At 42.3% G+C, this 23,571-nt stretch overlaps 1 protein-coding gene across 1 annotated transcript in view; it reads left to right on the top strand.

Moving 5' to 3' along the window:
- Positions 1 to 20,767, top strand: part of jmy (junction mediating and regulatory protein, p53 cofactor) — a 213,561-nt gene extending 192,794 nt beyond the window's left edge. The window contains exons 7-10 of the mRNA XM_068029461.1: positions 6,594 to 6,680; positions 8,356 to 8,448; positions 14,375 to 14,930; positions 15,557 to 20,767. Of these exons, the coding sequence (XP_067885562.1) occupies positions 6,594 to 6,680; positions 8,356 to 8,448; positions 14,375 to 14,930; positions 15,557 to 15,867 (1,047 nt within the window). The 3' untranslated portion in view covers positions 15,868 to 20,767. The remainder of the gene's footprint in view (positions 1 to 6,593; positions 6,681 to 8,355; positions 8,449 to 14,374; positions 14,931 to 15,556) is intronic.
- The last annotated feature ends 2,804 nt before the right edge of the window (positions 20,768 to 23,571 follow it).

Here is a 23,571-nt window from a genome sequence, read left to right as displayed (position 1 = left end):
GCGTCTTCACTGTCCACTGGAGTAGTACCAGATGATTGGAGGGTGGCAAATGTTATTCCCTTGTTCAAGAAAGGGAATAGGGATAACCCTGGGAATTATAGACCAGTCAGTCTTACGTCGGTGGTGGGCAAATTATTGGAGAGGATTCTGAGAGACAGGATTTATGATTATTTGGAAAAGCATAGTTTGATTAGAGATAGTCAGCATGGCTTTGTGAGGGGCAGGTCATGCCTCACAAGCCTTATTGAATTCTTTGAAGATGTGACTAAACACATTGATGAAGGAAGAGCAGTGGATGTGGTGTATATGGATTTTAGCAAGGCGTTTGATAAGGTTCCCCATGGTAGGCTCATTCAGAAAGTAAGGAGGCATGGGATACAGGGAAATTTGGCTGTCTGGATACAGAATTGGCTGGCCCATAGAAGACAGAGGGTGATAGTAGATGGAAAGTATTCAGCCTGGAGCTCGGTGACCAGTGGTGTTCCGCAGGGATCTGTTCTGGGACCTCTGCTCTTTGTGATTTTTATAAATGACTTGGATGAGGAAGTGGAAGGCTGGGTTAGTAAGTTTGCCGATGACACAAAGGTTGCTGGAGTTGTGGATAGTGTGGAGGGCTGTTGTAGGTTGCAACGGGACATTGACAGGATGCAGAGCTGGGCTGAGAAGTGGCAGATGGAGTTCAACCTGGAAAAGTGTGAAGTGATTCATTTTGGAAGGTCGAATTTGAATGCCGAATACAGGCTTAAAGACAGGATTCTTGGCAGTGTGGAGGAACAGAGGGATCTTGGGGTCCACGTCCATAGAAAGTTGCCACCCAAGTTGATAAAGTTGTTAAGAAGGCGTATGGTGTGTTGGCTTTCATTAACAGGGGGATTGAGTTGAAGAGCTGCGAGGTTATGCTGCAGCTCTATAAAGCCCTGGTTAGATCACACTTGGAATATTGTGTTCAGTTCTGGTCGCCTCATTATAGGAAGGATGTGGAAGCTTTAGAGAGGGTGCAGAGGTGATTTACCAGGATGCTGCCTGGACTGGAGGGCATGTCTTATGAAGAAAGGTTGAGGGCGCTAGGGCTTTTCTCATTGGAGCGAAGAAGGGTGAGGGGTGACTTGATAGAGGTGTACAAGATGATGAGAGGCATAGATAGAGTGGATAGCCAGAGACTTGTTCCCAGGGCGGAAAGGGCTATCACCAGGGGGCATAATTTTAAGGTGATTGGAGGAAGGTTTAGGGGAGATGTCAGAGGTAGGTTCTTTACACAGAGAGTGGTGGGTGCGTAGAATGCACTGCCAGCGGTGGTAGTAGAAGCAGATACATTAGGGACATTTAAGTGACTCTTGGATAGGTACATGGATGATAGTAGAATGAAGGGTATGTAGGTAGTTTGATCTTAGAGTAGGTTAAAGGGTCGGCACAACATCGTGGGCCGAAGGGCCTGTACTGTGCTGTACTGTTCTGTATAGTGCCTTTAATGTAAAAGTCCCAAGGTGCTTCACAGGAGCCTTATCAAGCAAAATTTGACAACAGACCACGTAAGGAGATATCAGGGCAGATGATCAAAGGCTTGGTCAAGGAGGTAGGTTTTAAGGAGCATCTTAAAGAAGGAATGGGAGGTAAAGAGGCAGAGATGTTTACGGAGGGAATTCCAGAGCTTATGGCCTAAGCAGCTAAAGGCATAGCTGCCATTTGTGGAGTGTTTGAATTCGGGGATGTGCACGAGAGCAGAATTAGAGGAGTGAAGGTATCTTAGAGAATTGTAGGGCTGGACAAGGTAAAGGTAGGGAGGGTTGAGGCTGTGGAATGATTTCAAATGAGAATGAGAATTTTAAAATCAAGGTATTACTGAACCAGGAGCCAATATGTGTAATTAGCAGAGACCCTCAAAACATTTGCAATTAAATTGGTATACTTATCCAGTTCCATCGGTGCATCTACCCCTCCCATGGCATCCCCATGTCATCCTTCCCATGCCATCCTCTCCCTCCCTTGCCAGTCCCACGCATGCCATTCCATCTTTACCGTGCAACCCTTCTAATGCTATATCCTCCTTCCCCATGCCATCCCCTTCCCACTACATTTTCATATTTACCCTAAACACAGTACGCAACCCCCCCCCCCCCACAACACCCTTGCAAGCAGTAGTTCTGCTTTGCGTGCTCAGTTTCCTCTTTGCTCCACCCAAGTGCAAGATTAGGAAAATCTTTCCTGTTCTGTTTTGAGACTACTTATGAATCTAATTTTTCATTCCTCAAGATTAATGTCACCTATTGCTGGATAGCAGTGAGAGGGGAATTTTTAGATTAACTTTTCAATGTTTATAATAGTCCTCATTGAAAACAGATTTTTTTAAAAAAATCACGTTCTATGTATGCAGAGGATTTTGCAGGGAATGATGGAATATGGCATGAAATTACATAAAAATTAGAACACAAACAGTCTGTGTTTGAGTTTATCCTCCATGTGTGCAGTATTCTCGATCTCATTTGCCAGCTTGTGTTCATATTCCTTTATTCCCTTTTTAATGCATATTTGATCTCTGCTTCAGTTACTAAATGTGCATTCTAAAGTCTCTCAACCCTATTTGTGAAAAGGTTTCTCCTGCTCTCTATCTTAATTTTCTGGCATTCAACCTTATATCTATGTCCTCTCCTTCTAATCCCATCACCACTGGAAATGGTCTATTTCTGTCCCTTCATAATTTTGAAAACCTCCTGTAATCTCCTTTGTTCTAACAAAGAAAAGCCCCACAAGAAATGGAAATGTCACACTAGTAGAGTTGGGGAAGCATTTGTTTCATGTGTCTGAAAGATCTTGGCAAAGTACTTCCTAATTAGTTATGCTTTCCTCCATTCCCTTTCTTGACTTTTAGGTATCACATTCCTCCCATTATCATTGGCAGATTTTCCTGTACCTTGCACTTTATTTCTGGCTTCTAGATCCATAAAATTTGGGGAGAGGAATGGCTGATCGGGGATGAGGAAGTGGGGGTGGTCAATCGGGGATGGAGGAGAGGAGACTGGATTGATTGGAGACGGGGGTGAGGAGGAGGTTTGTGTCGATTGGATGGGTTGCAGATCCTGGGGAGAGGTTGGGACCCTCATGGTGGGGGAAGTGGAGGCTTCATGGAGGCGGGAGAAATTGGGGTGGGGGAGGAGAATTGAATTGGATGCCTCGAGTTGGGGAGCGGGGAGGTTGGAGGCCTTGAGTTGAGGATGTGAATGAGGATCGGGGCCTGATTGGTGCTGGGGGTTGGGGAGGGTGGTGTGGGTGGGGGCGGTGGGTTTGGGACTTGGTAGTTGGGAAAGGGATCGGAGACCTCCAGTTGGGATTGGAGGCCTCAGGAGGGAAGGTCATGGGGAATGCCCAAGATTTCTCAGGCAGGCACCTGGATGCAGGAGGTGGGAGTGAAGGCACCTCCTTCCTGAATCCACCAAGTCCTTGCTTCGATAAAGCTGTTGGGTTTCCCAACACATGGGAAACCCGGCCAACAGCAGTTAAAGTTAAAAAGTAGAATGACAATGAGGCTCGCAGCCTCATTATCATATTTAAAGTTCCAACCTACCTCCTTAGATCAGGCTGGCTGCCCATCCAACTTCTGGCCTTGTTTAAAGCTGGAAATGGGTGGGTAGGAGGTGGGTTTGGGTCGAGGAACAGATTTTTCAGACTTTAATTTCCCCCCCACCCCACCCCACACAAACCTGCCTTTTATTAAGGTTAAAGTTCAACCCAATCTGTGCAGAAATCTTTTGTTGATTGGATGAATTAAATTGTTATTAATTAAGGGTGTTTGAGCAGTCCTGCACGTCTTTCGTACAGCGAAGATTTCCTTCTGAATATGGAAATCTTTTTTGGAGTTGGGAATACTGCTACCTGTTGTGTCTGTGCTGCTGGTCAGCACGGCAATGGTCTGGAAACTGAATGAATATCTCATCTTGCTATAGATTTTTCAGAGGTGCTGATCCATGAAGTTCTTTCTCATAGCTCCATTATCTATTCCTACTGGGAGTCTGTCCCATTGCTGTGGTGAAGTGGAAATGTTTCTTCTCGGTTGTTTTGCTCAATGCTCGTTAACTTTGTAATTGTGTCCTCCAGTGTTTTTTAATTTTTCTGTTTACATAGAGGTAAAAGCTCATCCTTTTTGACTTGTTAGTCTAAACAGTTCTGGTTTTGAGGTTCCCCCCCAGTATCATTCATCATTGGGAAGGCCAACTATACCAAAATTCGGCAGGAGCTGGGGAATGTAGATTGGGAGTAGCTGTTGAAGGTAAATCCACATTTGATATGTGGGAGGCTTTTAAAGAGAGGTTGATTAGCGTGCAGGAGAGACATGTTCCTGTGAAAATGAGGGATAGAAATGGCAAGATTAGGGAACCATGGATGACAGGTGAAATTGTGAGACTAGCTAAGAGGAAAAAGGAAGCATACATAAGGTCTAGGCAGCTGAAGAAAGACGAAGCTGTGAAAGAATATTGGGATTGTAGGCGGAATCTGAAACGAGGAATTAAGAGGGCTAAAAGGGGTCATGAAATATCTTTAGCAAACAGGGTTAAGGAAAATCCCAAAGGCTTTTATTCATATATAAGGAGCAAGCGGGTAACTAGAGAAAGGATTGGCCCACTCAAGGACAAAGGAGGAAAGTTATGCGTGGAGTCAGAGAAAATGGGTGAGATTCTAAACGAGTACTTTGCATCGGTATTCACCGAGGAGAGGGACATGACGGATGTTGAGGTTAGGAACAGATGTTTGATTACTCTAGGTCAAGTCGGCATAAGGAGGGAGGAAGTGTTGGGTATTCTAAAAGGCATTAAGGTGGACAAGTCCCCAGGTCCGAATGGGATCTATCCCAGGTTACTGTGGGAAGCGAGAGAGGAAATAGCTGGGGCCTTAACAAATATCTTTGCAGCATCCTTAAACACGGGTGAGGTCCCGGAGGACTGGAGAATTGCTAATGTTGTCCCCTTGTTTAAGAAGGGTAGCAGGGATAATCCAGGTAATTATAGACCGGTGAGCCTGACGTCAGTGGTAGGGAAGCTGCTGGAGAAGATACTGAGGGATAGGATCTATTCCCATCTGGAAGAAAATGGGCTTATCAGTGATAGGCAACATGGTTTTGTGCAGGGAAGGTCATGTCTTACCAACTTAATAGAATTCTTTGAGGAAGTGACAAAGTTGATTGATGAGGGAAGGGCTGTAGATGTCGTATACATGGACTTCAGTAAGGCGTTTGATAAGGTTCCCCATGGTAGGCTGATGGAGAAAGTTAAGGCGCATGGGGTCCAAGGTGTACTAGCTAGATGGATGAAGAACTGACTGGGCAACAGGAGACAGAGAGTAGCAGTAGAAGGGAGTTTCTCAAAATGGAGACGTGTGACCAGTGGTGTTCCACAGAGATCCGTGCTGGGACCACTGTTTGTGATATACATAAACGATTTGGAGGAAAGTATAGGTGGTCTGATTAGCAAGTTTGCAGATGACACTAAGATTGGTGGAGTAGCAGATAGTGAAGGGGACTGTCAGAGAATACAGCAGAATATAGATAGATTGGAGAGTTGGGCAGAGAAATGGCAGATGGAGTTCAATCAGGGCAAATGCGAGGTGATGCATTTTGGAAGATCCAATTCAAGAGTGAACTATACAGTAAATGGAAAAGTCCTGGGGAAAATTGATGTACAGAGAGATTTGGGTGTTCAGGTCCATTGTTCCCTGAAGGTGGCAACGCAGGTCAATAGAGTGGTCAAGAAGGCATACGGCATGCTCTCCTTCATCGGACGGGGTATTAAGTACAAGAGTTGGCAGGTCATGTTACAGTTGTATAAGACTTTGGTTCAGCCACATTTGGAATACTGCGTGCAGTTCTGGTCGCCACATTACCAAAAGGATGTGAATGCTTTGGAGAGGGTGCAGAGGAGGTTCACCAGGATGTTGCCTGGTATGGAGGGCGCTAGCTATGAAGAGAGGTTGAGTAGATTAGGATTATTTTCATTAGAAAGACGGAGGTTGAGGGGGGACCTGATTGAGGTGTACAAAATCATGAGAGGTATAGACAGGGTGGATAGCAAGAAGCTTTTTCCCAGAGTGGGGGATTCAATTACTAGGGGACACGAGTTCAAAGTGAAAGGGGAAAAGTTTAGGGGGGATATGTGTGGAAAGTTCTTTACGCAGAGGGTGGTGGGTGCCTGGAACGCATTGCCAGCGGAGGTGGTAGACGCGGGCACGATAGCGTCTTTTAAGATGTATCTAGACAGATACATGAATGGGCAGGAAGTAAAGAGATACAGACCCTTAGAAAATAGGCGACAGGTTTAGATAGAGGATTTGGATCGGCGTAGGCTTGGGCCGAAGGGCCTGTTCCAGTGCTGTAATTTTCTTTGTTCTTTGTTCTTTTCCTGCTAAAGGGATTTGCAAGATAAAGACCATTATCACTTGACAGCAAAGTTGTTGCTAATTTTTTAAAGATTCCTGTTACTAATCTAATGTTTGCATAATGGAATACCTTTGAAACTATTAGTTCAGTCTAATTAGATCAGCTCCTCTTTAGTTTTATGTTAATTTAGTTTTATGTTAATTTTTCTTCTAATATTTACTTATTGTTCTAGGAAATCTGTATTGAAAGCCACAATGACAAGATGAAGCAGCACAAACAAAATGAAGAGGAGTACAGAAGCCATCATGCGATACAGCTGGTATGTGAAATTTCCATTTGTAATACTATCCGTGTAGTAGCTAGATCTCACCATTCTCACTGCTGCCCTCTGGTACTGAAGAGATGCGCTGAAAAGTTTAATATGAACGTCAGAGATACTTATATTTGAATGGTAGTAAAGGAATCCTCATTTCTTAAAAATTGGCACAACACTGTTGAGTGTTGTTTTATAAGATTACAGCATTAATTCTTTAGAGTTGCTCTTTCCAGATTATTCCTTGAAGCTGTGATAGATTACAGCTTTGAAAGTGGCAGAATTGCTCAAAAGTTGGTGTGGGAAATGGAATGTCACACTGGTAGTGTGGGAGTCTTATGTGGCTCAGTATCAAATTTTGTCTGATATTCCTGCAAAGCGCCCTGGGATGTTTACATTAAAGGTGCAACATAAGTACAAGCTGTTGTTCCAAGTTTGGAATTGAGAGCACTGCAGAGGGAGCCATATCCTGCATTTAATTTGTTTTGTACTTGGTCTGTATTCCTTGAAGTACAAAACACGAATTCCTAGAAGTACCAACTTAACCAGCATCTGAAAGACAAAAGACATTAATATGTTGGCTGGGGTCCCTTTATTACAATTGGGATTGAGAGTAAATCTTTCCATTCTCATACACGCTGATGAGAAAATAAATTCACTCTAAAAATGTTTTAAAAACTGAATTACTGCTATATATCTTTTTGATGGGACTTGGTATCAAACTAATTTTTCAAATCTGTAACTTAGTTTTCGTTATTCATTCATGGGATGTGGGCGTCAAAAGGGCAGCATTTATTGCCCATCCATAATTGCCCTTGAGAAGGTGGTTGTTAGCTGCTGTCTTGAGTACAACTGAGTGGCTTCCTTGGCCATTTCAGAGGGCAGTTAAGAGTCAACTACATTACTGTGGGTCTGGAGTCATATATCGGCCAGATTGTAAAGATGGCAGATTTTCTTTACTAAAAGACATTCGTGAACCAGATAGGTTATTGCGACAATCTGGTAGTGTCATGGTCACCATTACTGATGCTAGTTTTTTATTCCAGATTTTATTTAATTGAATTTAAATTCCCAAGCTATAGTGGTGGGAGTTGAACTCATTAGTCCAGGCCTATGGATTACTAGTCCAAAACATAACCACTATGCTACCATGACCATAGTTCAAATTCTGCCCAGATAGATGGAATGACAGTCTCCTCTCTCTACTAACTAAAAAGGTTTTGAAGAAGAATTCCTATATTTGAATCTTAATGATGCTAAATTGGCAATCTCATTCAGGAAGGGTCACAGCCTGGCTGTGTATAAAATGGAAAAATGTCCCATTGGTGCCTTACTGAGGTTGGACTGAAGCACATTCTTTGGGAAGAGCAGAGGAAGCTTTACTCTGCATCTAATAATGCTTCATCTGAATTGAGAGTGCCTGATGCTGATACTGAGTGGAAGAAACAAACACTTTCTACTTCATATAAAGGCACGCTTTTTCTTTCAAGCACAAACGTTCTTCACTTTGAGCAAAAGTTACATTGCTTTTTTTCGGAAGAATTCTTCAGGGTTTAAAATGATATGTGACGCATATCCAACCAAGGACATTTTGCACTATCACTGTCGTGAAATATAATATAATGAAGAGTTGAAACCTGCTTGTTCTGTGTGCTTTATATTGTACATCGGTTTGTTTCAGATGCGTAATCAACAACAGGAGGAAGAGAAAAATAGCAAATGGGTTAGCCAGGAGCGACAGAAAACATTGGATAGACTCCGTAACTTTAAACAGGTGAGGAGCATGTGAATTTAGAGAAACAGTTAACCCTTTCATTAAGGCATCTTTAATTTCCAAATTCTTGTGCGGTAACACAGCTGATAAAAAGATTGTTAACTGTAAAGTTCTTATTTTGTATAACATATGCTCTTTACATGATTCACACACCATTGAAGTGACTAACGCATCCCATTGTTCATCTGGGATTAAAAAAACATGAGACTACCTCCATTCACACCTTTTGTGATCTCAGAGGGGTCTTCATTTGACTCCCACTCCTGCACAGTATAAAACAGCTAGCCTTCTCAGTTGGTAATACTTTTATTGCTAAGTCAGAAAGTTGTGGCTTCAAGCCCCACTCCAGGGCTGAGGGACATTTTGTTGCAGTGCTGAGGGAGTGTTGCATTGTTGAGGTGCTGTCCTTTATTTAACTGGTCACGTCCACGGTAAAATTAAACGAAAGGAAAAATAAATTTACACGTTTAAGAAAAATGACCTTCAGGAGAACAAGAACAGGTATTGAACTCAGTTGAAGTCAACAAAAGCTGCTGTCAGAGAAGTCAAAAGGATACTGGAGAAGGGATAGTGGATTGGGGTGGTAGCATCTGTGGAGAGAGAAACGGTTAAGATTTCAGCTCAACCTGAAACGTTAACTTAGTTTCACACTCCACAGATGCTGCCTGACCTGCTGAGTATTTCTAGCTTTTCCTGTCTTTCCTGTTTTCCTGTCTTTTTTGAATGTTCAGTTAGTACATTGCCCTGAACTAGTCTTAAGTTAAAATTAAAAGATCCCATGGCACTGTTGAAAGAAGAGCCTGTAACTATCCTGGCCAGTTGTCTTCCCTCAGTCAACATCATAAAACTAGGTTAACTGGACATTCATTGCTGTTCGTGGGAGCTTGCTGTGTTTGGGACCTTGCTGTGTGCAAAATGACTACTCCATTCACCTACATAGCAACAGTGACTACATTGTTTGTGGAGCACATTTGAATGTCCTGAGAAATCTGATAAAGTGTGATAGAACATAGAACATTACAGCGCAGTACAGGCCCTTCGGCCCTCGATGTTGCGCCGACCTGTGAAACCATCTGACCTACACTATTCCATTTTCATCCATATGTCTATCCAATGACCACTTAAATGCCCTTAAAGTTGGCGAGTCTACTACTGTTGCAGGCAGGGCGTTCCACGCCCCTACTACTCTCTGAGTAAAGAAACTACCTCTGACATCTGTCCTATATCTATCACCCCTCAACTTAAAGCTATGTCCCCTCGTGTTTGCCATCACCATCCGAGGAAAGACTCTCACTATCCACCCTATCTAACCCTCTGATTATCTTATATGTCTCTATTAAGTCACCTCTCCTCCTCCTTCTCTCTAACGAAAACAACCTCAAGTCCCTCAGCCTTTCCTCGTAAGACCTTCCCTCCATACCAGGCAACATCCTAGTAAATCTTCTCTGCACCCTTTCCAAAGCTTCCACTTCCTTCCTATAATGCGGTGACCAGAACTGCACGCAATACTCCAGGTGCGGCAGCACCAGAGTTTTGTACAGCTGCAGCATGACCTCGTGGCTCCGAAACTCGATCCCCCTACTAATAAAAGCTAACACACCATATGCCTTCTTAACAGCCCTATTAACCTGGGTGGTAACTTTCAGGGATTTATGTACCTGGACACCAAGATCTCTCTGCTCATCTACACTACCAAGAATCTTCCCATTAGCCCAGTACTCTGCATTCCTGTTACTCCTTCCAAAGTGAATCACCTCGCACTTTTCCGCATTAAACTCCATTTGCCATCTCTCAGCCCAGCTCTGCAGCCTATCTATGTCCCTCTGTAACCTACAACATCCTTCGGCACTATCCACAACTCCACCGACCTTCGTGTCATCCGCAAATTTACTAACCCACCCTTCTACACCCTCATCCAGGTCATTTATAAAAATGACAAACAGCAGTGGCCCCAAAACAGATCCTTGCGGTACACCACTAGTAACTAAACTCCAGGATGAACATTTGCCATCAACCACCACCCTCTGTCTTCTTTCAGCTAGCCAATTTCTGATCCAAAGCACTAAATCACCTTCAATCCCATACTTCCGTTTTTTCTGCAATAGCCTACCGTGGGGAACCTTATCAAACGCCTTACTGAAATCTATATACACCACATCCACGGCTTTACCCTCATCCACCTGTTTGGTCACCTTCTCAAAAAACTCAATAAGGTTTGTGAGGCACGGCCTACCCTTCACAAAACCGTGCTGACTATCTCTAATGAACTTATTCTTTTCAAGATGATTATAAATCCTATCTCTTATAACCTTTTCCAACATTTTACCCACAACCAAAGTAAGGCTCACAGGTCTATAATTACCAGGGCTGTCTCTATTCCCCTTCTTGAACAAGGGGACAACATTTGCTATCCTCCAGTCTTCCTTCACTATTCCTGTCGACAGTGACGACATAAAGATCAAGGTCAAAGGCTCTGCAATCTCCTCCCTGGCTTCCCAGAGAATCCTAGGATAAATCCCATCTGGCCCAGGGGACTTATCTATTTTCACACTTTCCAAAATTGCTAACACCTCCTCCTTGTGAACCTCAATCCCATCTAGCCTAGTAGTCTGTATCTCAGTATTCTCCTCGACAACATTTTCTTTCTCTACTGTAAATACTGACGAAAAATATTCATTTAACGCTTCCCCTATCTCCTCTGATTCCACACACAACTTCCCACTACTATCCTTGATTGGCCCTAATCTAACTCTGGTCATTCTTTTATTCCTGATATACCTATAGAAAGCGTTAGGTTTTTCCTTGATCTTATCCGCCAATGACTTCTCGTGTCCTCTCCTCGCTCTTCTTCGCTCTCCCTTTAGATCCTTCCTAGCTAGCTTTCAAGCGCCCTAACTGAGCCTTCACGTCTCATCCTAACATAAGCCGCCTTCTTCCTCTTGACAAGCGCTTCAACTTCTTTAGTAAACCATGGCTCCCTCGCTCGACAACTTCCTCCCTGCCTGACAGGTACATACTTATCAAGGTCACGCAGTAGCTGCTCCCTGAATAAGCTCCACATTTCGTTTGTGCCCGTCCCCTGCAGTTTCCTTCCCCATCCTACGCATCCTAAATCTTGCCTAATCGCATCATAAATTCCTTTCCCCCAGCTATAATTCTTGCCCTGCGGTATATACCTGTCCCTGCCCATCGCTAAGGTAAACCTAACCGAATTGTGATCACTATCACCAAAGTGCTCACCTACATCTAAATCTAACACCTGGCCGGGTTCATTACCCAGTACCAAATCCAATGTGGCATCGCCCCTGGTTGGCCTGTCTACATTCTGTGTCAGAAAACCCTCCTGCACACACTGGACAAAAACTGACCCATCTAAAGTACTCGAACTATAGTATTTCCAGTCAATATTTGGAAAGTTAAAGTCCCCCATAACAACTACCCTGTTACTCTCGCTCCTGTCGAGAATCATCTTCGCTATCCTTTCCTCTACATCTCTGGAACTATTCGGAGGTCTATAGAAAACTCCCAACAGGGTGACCTCTCCTCTCCTGCTTCTAACCTTGGCCCATACTACCTCAGTAGACGAGTCCTCAAATGTCCTTTCTGCCGCCGTAATACTCTCCTTGATTAACAATGCCACACCCCCCCCCCCCCCCCCCCTTTTACCATCTTCTCTGTTCTTACTGAAACATCTAAATCCCGGAACCTGCAACATCCATTCTTGTCCCTGCTCTACCCATGTCTCCGAAATGGCCACAACATCGAGATCCCAGGTACCAACCCATGCTGCAAGCTCACCCACCTTATTCCGGATGCTCCTGGCGTTGAAGTAGACACACTTTAAACCAAGTTCTTGCTTGCCAGTGCCCTCTTGCGTCCTTGTAACCTTATCCCTGATCTCACTACTCTCAACATCCTGTACACTGGAACTACAATTTAGGTTCCCATCCCCCTGCTGAATTAGTTTAAACCCCCCCGAAGAGCACTAGCAAATCTCCCCCCCAGAATATTGGTACCCCTCTGGTTCAGGTGAAGACCATCCTGTTTGTAGAGGTCCCACCTACCCCAGAAAGAGCCCCAATTATCCAGGAAACTAAAACCCTCCCTCCTACACCATCCCTGCAGCCACGTGTTCAACTCCTCTCTCTCCCTATTCCTCGCTTCGCTATCACGTGGCACGGGCAACAACCCAGAGATAACAACTCTGTTTGTTCTCGCTCTAAGCTTCCACCCTAGCTCCCTGAATTTCTGCCTTAAATCCCCATCTCTCTTCCTACCTATGTCGTTGGTGCCTATGTGGACCACGACTTGGGGCTGCTCCCCCTCCCCTTAAGGATCCCAAAAACACGATCCGAGACATCACGAACCCTGGCACCTTGGAGGCAACACACCAACCGTGAGTCTCTCTCGTTCCCACAGAACCTCCTATCTGTTCCCCTAACTATGGAGTCCCAATGACTAATGCTCTGCTCCTCTTCCCCCTTTCCTTCTGAGCAACAGGGACAGACTCTGTGCCAGAGACCTGTACCCCATTGCTTACCCCTGGTAACTCGTTCCCCCCCCAACAGTATCCAAAACGGTATACCTGTTGTGTGAATACAAGTTCTCCTCTTCAGTTCCTGCTCTCAAGATGAATTTGATTTGCCACAGCAAATGGAAAGCATTCATTTGTATACAAGATTTGAGTAGACTCCAGTGTTGTACCTGTAATCCAACAACTTTTCTAAGGGGGCTGCTAGTTGTACAGTTGAGATGTTTTGAGGGCCCATAGCCTTTGCTGTATCCAGTGAACTCATCTTCTTACCTCTATTTGGCACTAAGTTTGAACAACTGGATGGTCATAATAAAGGTCTGCAAAGGAAACCCAACTCGAGCCTGAATGCCAGACCCGGAAGTCCGACCCGACCTAACCCCAACACATGGTGTCGGGTCGGGTATCAGGCCTTTACCCATGTACTGATGTAACGGCCTGCTACCTGACCCAACTCCGATGGGTCCGACAACATGTGTCGGGTTTAGGTCGGGTCGGACTTCTGTGTCCGGCATTTGGGCTCGAGTCGGGTTTCCATTGCAGACCTTTAGGTCATAAAACATCAGATAGTGTTGCATCCAGCAAGAAGCAGACCATAAGGAAAATGTATTTATAGATGCCATGTTTTTACTTGGTTAGAAATACCTCTTAATATCTTCAAGACCAGGTGGCGTGAGCAAGCTTGGAGAAGCCATGTTCATGGTTCCTTGTTAAATCTACCCAAGTGAGTGATTAGACTTCGGGCTGACATGTGCTGCTCTGGATGGGTGGTTAAGATTAATGTTTTGTCAATAAATGGCGCGAATTATCAGATATATTACTCTCAGACTTCTCAAATCTGCTCAAAGGGGTAAAGGACTTATCCAGCAGAAGGCCCCTGTACTCTGCCCCAGTGATGTGCTTTAACTCCACTCTTCAAAGCGCATCCATTCTTGCAACAGTTTGAATTTTTGTCAGTCTCAGCAAGGATGAATGGTGTGAGAAACTATCAGTTAGTTCAGAATCATTTAAGTTGTATAACAGGGTTGAGCTATTAATACAAAACAGTACACAAATTAACAGATTTAGCTTTTCACTGGTGTATTTTAACTTTTGATATTTTTCAAGGATCACAAATAAGTTTCATTAGGACTGTTTATAGAAATAAAACTTGCATTAACTGCATTCTCATTTACTGTGAAAGTAGAAATGTATATTTCTGAACAAAACCTAGGAATGAAAAAAGCACTAGTTACATCTGGTTGTAGGATTTGCAATTTTTTGTAATACTGAGTCTGAACTAGTTTGGTATACCAAAGCATGCTAGAGCAGAAAATGCATTGTGTTCTCTTATGTATCCTAATACTCTATATTACAGATATTACATGTATCTCTTTCCATTCATCTTTCTTTCAGAGGTACCCTGGGCAGGTTGTGCTTAAGTCCACAAGACTACGTTTCACAAATGTCAGAAGAAAAGATAGTACAGGCTCAGTGGCCTGTGCTGGAAAAGACCAAACATACTCTCTTGCAGGAACCTTACAAGTACAAGAAACAGCTGAGGAAACCTCACCTATAAAGAAGGAAACAAAATCCATTGGAGCAACAGAATTGAGAAGCACAGCACAAGAACAGGAATGTGTCTCTTTCCAGACAGGAGATGATGCTGCCCCTGAACTGTTGCAACCCATTTCACTTCCAAGCCCCTGCAGTGAAGAGTTCAGTAATATTGATGTAGTTCCTCCTCCACCTCCACCTCCTCTACCTCCTCCTCCTCCACCAGTGCCACTTTGTGAGGAATCACCCGAGGCTCAGCAGCAAGCAGAGAAATCTACTCAGTCAGGTGACTGCAAAGAAATATCACAATCTGTCAGCTCACCCATACCTCAGTTATTTGACAGCAAGCAGCTATTAAATGCCAGAAAAAAATTAAAGAAAACTGCATCAAGTGATGAACTGAAAAAACAAAAAGGTAACTATTAGCTTTTACTGTTTAAAATGTTGACAGCCTTCTTTTGTTTGTACTTTGTAACTTTTACATTATTTTTAGAATGAGTAAATGCTTTATCAGATTATTGTACAGTACTTGGGTTGTTATAGGTCACATGCTGCTTGATATATGCACACGGGTTTCTGAGAAGACTTGGATCATGTCAGGTGGCTTGAGACAAGAGGCTTATTGGGTGCTTGAATTGGGTGGCACATGGACGAAGACAGAGTTTGGGAGGGTAATGGTTTGTTAGGGACTGCCCTTTCATTGAGATGGGGTGGGTAGGAAGTTTCCTAGCTCCCCATAGTTGGTGCAATATGGGGGAGTTTGTGGTTTGGCTTGGATGGAGTGAGCTAACAGGAAAGGTGCCCAGATCTCTAGGTGCTTTCCCAGCTCCAGATGCAGTGAATCTATCACCATCTCTGCTCAGCAAAATTGCATTGTTGCATGTTTGACCACTGGGTATTGGTTGTGTAACAGCACGGGCTGCATCTTCTTTATGCATTGCTTAAAAATGCATGCTTGGTGAGGCTATATGTTAGAAGACATTCATATAATTTTAAGTGATTCTGTTTCTGTACTCATGTCTGAACTTGACCCTGTTACAGTGAGCTCACCGATGGATGAAGTTCTAGCTTCTCTGAAGCGGGGTAGCTTCCACTTGCGAAAAGTTGACCTACGTTCTCTGCCTCCATTTCCAAATGAAGATGACAGCAATAATATACTTGCACAAATTAGGAAAGGAGTAAAGTTGAAGAAGGTTCAGAAAGAGGCCCTGAGGGAGTCCTCCATAGATTTGCATGATGCTGATCCTCTAACGCGCAGCATCCACGAAGCTTTAAGGAGAATTAAAGAGGCATCGCCAGAATCGGAGGATGATGAGGATGAAGGCTTACCATACACTGACTGGGAGAACTAACTGTTATAGGCCAAGGCTATAAGGCTTACATGTTGTAAACATAACCTTGCCCTTCACTCAATTGTGCAATTGTTAATGGTCCTGTAGAGGAGTGGGTGGTCCCTGAATGGTAGAGAGGTGTTTCCCTTGAAGCTGTGCCTAAAATGAAGTCATCTAATATCTAAACTAATAAGTGTGTATACTATGTAATGTTTAAAATTTTCATAAGCCCTCTTCACAAGTGGATGAAAGGTGACACTGAGCAGTTGTCTGGTCAAAAGTTGCTTTTGTATGATCATGGTTGAGTTGTACTCTTAGTAATTTTATTCAGATCCCACTTAACCGTGATCAGCAATTTTTTTGCCATTAATAGCAGATAATGTTAATTGAGCATGATAAAGAAAATACCAGTATCATTAAAACAGTTCCAGTTTTCCTTCTGTACGTTAGTGGAGGGTACAGTTTGACCTGGGAAACACAGCTTAATTGTAAATTGATCCTCGAAGGTTCCCTCTACCAAAGTAGCTTTGTTTTCATCAAAGTCCAAAAGAAGATTTCTATACACCCAACAAAACTGTGGAAGAGTAAGAGTCCAGATGCCTTAAAAATGGACACAAAGTATACATGCAGGTTAGTTTTAGCTGTTTGTTCTACAAAATATTGGAGTCTTTCATTTTGTGTACTCTATGGTTCGACATATTTGCATTAATATTTTGCTTTGTATCCCCAGTTGACCTTTACAAAAGTATATCTATACGAGTAGCCTTCCATTTGATGTAGTTAATTACTGTAATTGATACTGTAAAATTTTAGTAGTTAATGAAATGGACCAATAGGGATAGCAAGTAAAATAATTTACTGCAAAATAATGGTTTTACAGTACTTAAGATTATATAGAAGTATATAGCACATTGATTTTAAAACCTATTTATATAGAAAGGTGAGGTAGATTGATTCAATTAAGTTGTAGGTTGACCAACTTACATTTGTTCAAATTATCTATATGTGCATAAACAGATTGCCTTATGTGCGGCTGAAAGATATTTTTTTAAGAAGTTCTGGATAAAGGGTTATTCACTGTAACATGTCAATTTGACTATGACAATACTCAGATATTTCCCGAGCCTTTTAAAACCTAAGCTTGATGTCACTTAGCCACTACATCTTGATTTATCTTGTCTTCTCTCTGACTTTTTCAAAATTGGCCGTGTCCTGTGCTGTGGGTCTCGGCACTTCACCTCGGCTTCTAGGTATATACAAAAAGAAAGCATGGCTCTGAAACATTCAGTCAAAATGGCTGGAGTCAAAATGCACTGTCTATGTGGATATTTTAACTGCAGAATTCTGGTTCCTACTGTGTGCTTAATTTTATTACAGAGGATAAATGCACTTAAATAGCACCTAGTATGGCATTGCACCTGTGTACAGATGAGTGCTAACCCACAATATCAATTTTCTTGGCATAGGTTTAATCATCTAAATGTGTATTCAGAGGGTTACCATGTGATCATCTTGTGGGTATAACCCATTTACTTGAGTGTTGGAAGATATGGGCAGATCCTATATGAATGGCTTTGTTGCCTTTAGATTTGGAACCAGAGGAAGCAAGAACATGGCACGACCAGAAAGAGGAGAACATTTAAATCATTAGTTTCCAGTAATCTATGAACAACAGAATTGCATTAAACGCAAAACATCTTTGGGGAAGCAAAGCTTTGTTGCAGCCCTAATTCAGATGGCATAGAATTAAATCATTTCAGAAAACTTGTATATGTGAGGAAATTTTCATTTAGATACAATAGGAATTTCTGGTCTAAAATCTAGGTTTTAAGTAACTGACAGATTTGTATTTATTTTATTTATTACATGTGTATATCATAGACTGTAGAACTACCTTGCTGTTGAGGAAGGAAAACTGGGATCAGTGTTGGGCAGATGGATTTTTTTCAATCAAATTTAACTGTCTTCTTCCTTGGATCAAGATTATCTGGGAGTTTGATATAGGCGGATAATGAACCCTGATGTGTTCGGCAATGAAGAACAGGAATCTCTGACTTTCCTGCAAATAAACTGCTTCACAGCTGTTTTAAAATATAATTGTTATATTTTTAACAAAAGACACGATTCCAGAATTATCTATTGGTTATACCCATCGAGATATGATGTAGAAAATAATGTGTTTATAAATGATTATTATCCATTAAAGTAGCATGAACAACCAGTTGGGTAGGAAGGAAGCAAGCAAAACCTTGTCAGGACATTGCTGAACAGAGTTGCTATGATTTCTGAATCCGAACATCATAGCTGTTGTGCCACATTGTTGTACCTTTTAGTGCACTGATTAAACACATCCTAAACTGAAAATGAAGAAAATTTAACAACTTCTGAAAAAGCATATGGATATGAAAGTATCAATTGCTTTGGCTATTGATTTTATCTACTCTGTTTTAACTTCTTGTTTATAATTTAATATGTTTTTTGAATTAGGCATTCGCGCTGAGAGTGCATTTTGGGTTTGTGCATGCTATGTGAGTCATTTGATTATTTAGCAGCATAAAACTGTCTTATAAAAGATCAATTATTTATTTTCACAAGCATTCTGTGTGAATTAGAACACTACATAGATTTGCTTGTTAATCATGTTTTATTTTATTATTCATGACAAAGCCAGTTTAAAATTTTAGTTTCTACTAAGTATTTTTAAATACTAGAAATTTTTAAACCGTCCCTGACACTATATGGTAATTTTAATTAATGTATAATATATATAAAGAAAATCTTCTGGCAGACTTGGTGAGTTTTATGTTTGTTTAAGCCCCTGTTTAGTTAAACCCAGGACAGTTCTAAAAAAAAACTGATTCCATTCTGAGGTTGTTGATGAGTACTGTGCAATGGATTGTTTCCCAAAGCACACGTTTGTTACTAAAAATCGGTTTGAGAATGCCTAAGTGAGCACAAGTTGGCAGATTCAGCAAGAACGTAATAACTTTATAAAAAGACAGCTGCAGGTTGCTTTGTTCTGTCAATATGAAGCATTATGCAACTTTTTTGCATGCTTTGTAATACTATACCAGATTTAGTAGAAGAGTTTGTGCAAATATCTAGGATTAAAAGTAACAAAATCCCTTCAGTGTTTGAAATGACATCCAAACTTGGGACTAAGAATACGATATCTGCTTGCGATGTGCATGTGTGGCTTTAGACAGTCTGGGGAGGGGAAGGCAAAGAAAATCAAATTAAATTCCATGATTAAGCCTTGATTATGCATTAAATAATTTGAAATGTTATATCTGACCTCCTAAATTCAGACTTAACTGAAATGATTGCACAATGAGGCTGCAGGCAGCACATAATGTTGACCTTGCAATTGTGAGATTGCTGTTACAGGTGCTTATGTAATATTTATAAGCATTTTGAAGTTGTGCAGTGGTGTGGCTTATTTGCATAATATTTTCCAGTACAGTATTCATTGCTTTATTTAAATGAAAGAGTCTTTTAGGCTATTTGCCTATGGGCTGCCCAGCACATCAACTAATTTTTTGTGACTGACATTTTTAATAGTTAACGTTTCTTTAGCTGGTTAGTAATCACTTGCTCTTCTGTCATTACTGATAAAAAAAAAAATGACTTTATTTTCTGTTAATCCAAAATGTTGCATATTAACTAAATGCAAGAATTGGATTGCAATAGTAAACTGGTGTAGGGGTGTGTGTGTGTGTGGGGATGTGTGTAGGAGAGCAAACCAAATTGCAGAGAGAAAATGCTTAAATAAATGTAATTGCTGTTCAATTAATATTTTGTTCATGCTAGTGTTTATTTTTCCAGTGGTGGTTATGATTATGAACTGTTTGAGCGGTAGTTTTCTTTTAAATGCTGCAGTTAGGTTAAATTTGTGTCTTGTTTCACATCCATTCCCTATTTTAAGATACCACCTAAAGATAAATTTTAAACTTACATAAAGCATGAATTTAACTGTACTTAATTTAAGAAGTAAAATTCTAAACATTTAACTGATGCACTTAATTCCTAAATAAAAAAATTAATATAGTGAAGGAATTAACCATAGAGAGCATAGGAATTGCTGAGCAACGAAAGACCAAGGTCTGTCTAGTTCATCTTTTACCATCCTGGTAGTTGGGTGATATAACGATAATGGAATTGGTGACTAATCATAGCAATAAATCTCTAACAATTAGTCTGCAACAGGCTCAGGCATGATGCAAAGAAAACACCAGCAGTGGGAAACTTTGGAAACCATAGGTCCAAAGGCATCTGTTGCTGCCAAGCATTCTACACTTACCACCTGTCATGTCTCAAATTACTCACATACTATATCCCAAAATATTATTTTCTGAAGGAAATCTATCTAACTTCCATTTGAATAAATAAATTGCAACTGTTTCGACTGTCTCCCCTTTAAGTGCAGGCTGATAGGGACAAGATTGAATAGGTGCACCTCTCAATAGATTTTTGGAGTTCTACCTACACTGTTTATTTGCTTTTCTGAATTCAGAATTGCTTGTTAACAGTTCAGCATATAGAACACCTCCCTCCTAATCTGGAAGCAGCGTTACTAGTGGAAACTGTTTTGTCACTTCACTGATAGCAGCCTTCCTTTGACAAAAGTCTATTATAAGAATACACAGTTTTTATCTATCTGCATTTTCTGATTGGTCGGTGGTTTGATTTGGTGGACGGAGCCTGTCACACGCACTGCGTTTATTGGTCCCTAGCTCTCTCGCTGCTCACCGGCCTCAAATAATGGGCCCTGGCTTTGTTTACTGGCCCCCGACTCTTGCCACTGCCCAGCCTCAGTTAATGGGCTCCAGCCCCTTGCTCTCGCCGCCACCCGGCCTTGGTTACTGGGCTCCTGTCGACGATGGGGGGCAGGCGGAGGGGGAATGACAGCATGGGAGTAGGGGATGGTAACAGCATGGGAGAGGGGTTAACAGCATGGGGGTGGCATTAGATGGAGGGGGACACCATGGGGGGACAGCATGGGAGGGAGGGGGATGGCATCGAAGGGGAGGGTGAGTCATCCTGGAAAATGTGGAATGGGGTTGGGAAGGGTAACATGGGAAGAAGGGATGGATGGGGATGATATGAGAGATGAAAGGAATGGCGTAGATATGGCTTGAGAGGGATGGAATGGGATGGGGATTTAAAGTAGTACTGTGGCAATAAATACTAATGTCAATGAACTGCAGGTCTCTGCTATTATTACAACATTTTAATAAAAACTGTTTCACCTCTGAAAATATAGTAATTAATAAATGGGGGCAAAAGTAGGTGGCTTTGAAAGGAATTTGTTCCGATGTGCATATGTATGATTTGATCAATGATATGAATTGGTTACAAAGTTTAAAAAATAAGTCAATTCAACTTCAACCAACGATAATTTATTTTATAAGGACAACTGGCATGAATAAGTTAGCAGGGTTAGAGTTCGGAATGAGGCCCCACCTCTTGTGTGCTAGGCTAATTCATAATTCATTTTTCTATGTAGAAAAATATTTCCATAGAGGAGAGGGGCACAAATTGACAGGAAATGTCAACTATACAATTCAATATTTATTTTCTCAACAATTCTTAGAAGGTTCCTTTTAAATCTTTACAACCTATTTTTAACAAAGAATTGTGGACTTGTAGTAAATGTGAAATAAAAAGAAGTTTAATGTTTATGGTAATGGCTACAAGGGCTTTAACCCATAAATAGCTGACCTCGAACCCTGACTGGCAAAGGATCAGGTAAATCATAGATTGTGCCACTAGTGGGATATTATTCCTATTCCTCATAAGTATTTTGCTTATATCCTGTGTTTGTATATTCCCATTATGGTTACCATTACCATCAAGCCAAGGGACCAACCCTAGTTCAATGAGAAGTGTTGGAGAGCATACCAGGAGCAGCATCAAGCATATCTAAAAATGAGGTGCCAGCCTGGTGAGATTACAATAGAGGACTTGCATGCACGCTAAACAGCAATATGCTATAGACAGAGCTAAGCGATCCCACAACCAATGGACCAGATCAAAGCTCTGCAGTCCTGCCAAATCCAGTTGTGAATGGTGGTGGACAATTAAACAACTAACCAGAGCAGGCTCCAAAAGCATCCCCATTGTCAGTGATGGGGGAACCCAACACATCAGCGCAAAAGACAAGGCTGAAGCATTTGCAACCATCTTCAGCTGGAAGTGCTAAGTGGATGATCCATCTCAGTCTCTTCCTGAAGTCCCCACCATTACAAATACCAATCTTCAGCCAATTCAATTCATTCCACGTGAAACCAAGAAACTATTGAAAGCACTGGACACAGCAAAAGCTATGGGCCTGACAACATCCCAGCTGTAGTACTGCAGACTTGTGCTCCAAACCTAGCTGCGCCCTTAGCTAGGCTGTTCTAGTACAGATACAACGCAGGCATTTACCAGACAGTATGGAAAATCATCCAGGTATGCCCTGGGGAGGACAAATCCAATCCAGTCAGTTACCACCACATCTGTCTATTCTCAATCATCAACAAAGTGTGGAAGGTGTTGTCGACAGAGCTATCAAGCGACACTTAATCAGCAATGACCTGTTCACCAATGCTCAGTTTGGGTTCCGCCAGGACCACTCAACTCCAGATGTCATTACAGCCTTGGTCCAAATATGGACAAAAGATCCGAATTCCAGAGGAGACTGATTTCCCTTGACATCAAGGCAGCATTTAACTGAGTGTGACATCAAGGAGCCCTAGCAAAATGCGATCAATGGTAATCGGGGGAACAACTCACCACTGGTTGGAGTCATACCTAGCACAAAGGGAGATGGTTGTGGTTGTTGGAGGCCAATCATCTCAGCCCCAGCACATCACTCCAGGAGTTCCTCAGGGTAGTGTCCTAGACCCAACCATTTTCAGCTGCTTCATCAAATGACCTTCCCTCCATCATAAGGCCAGAAGCGGGGATGTTCGCTGATGCTTTCACAGTGTTCAGTACCATTCGCAACTCCTCAGATAATGAAGCAGTCTGCGCCCGCATGCAGCAAGATCTGGACAACTTTCAGGCTTGGACTGATAAGTGGCAAGTGACATTCGTGCCACACAAGTGCCAGGCAGTGACCAGCTCCAAGAAGAGAATCTAACCATCTCCATTTGGCAGTCAACAACATTACCATCGCTGTTTCCCCAGCATCAACATCCTGGGGGTTGCCATTGACCAGAAATTTAGCTGGACCAGCCGTATTAGTACTGAGGCTGCAACAGCAGGTCAGCGACTGGAAATTGTGGTGAGTAACCCACCTCCTGACTCCCCAAAGCATGTCCACCATCTACAAGGCACAGGTCAGGCGTATGATGGAATACTCTTCACTTGAATGTTGTTGGAGCTTCATTCATCCAGGCAAGAAGCTCAACACCATCTAGGACAAAGCAGCCCACTTTATTGGCACCGGATCCACCAACTTAAACATCCCCCTTCCACCACAGTGGCAGTGTGTTCCATATACAAGAAGCTCTGCAGCAATTCGCCAAGGCTCCTTCAACAGCACCTTCCAAACCCACGACTTCTGGCATCTAGAAGGGCAGCAGATGCATAGGAACACCATCTGCAAGTTCCCCTCCAAGTCACTCACCATCCTGACTTGGAAATTAATTGCCGTTCCTTCACTGTCGCTGGGTCAAAATCCTGGAACTCCTTCCCTTAACAGCACTGTGGGTGTACCTACACCACATAGACTGCAGC

The sequence above is a fragment of the Heterodontus francisci genome, chromosome 4 (assembly GCF_036365525.1).
Source record: "Heterodontus francisci isolate sHetFra1 chromosome 4, sHetFra1.hap1, whole genome shotgun sequence".
Lineage (NCBI taxonomy): Eukaryota > Metazoa > Chordata > Chondrichthyes > Heterodontiformes > Heterodontidae > Heterodontus > Heterodontus francisci.
This window is presented reverse-complemented; position numbering and strand designations above follow the sequence as displayed.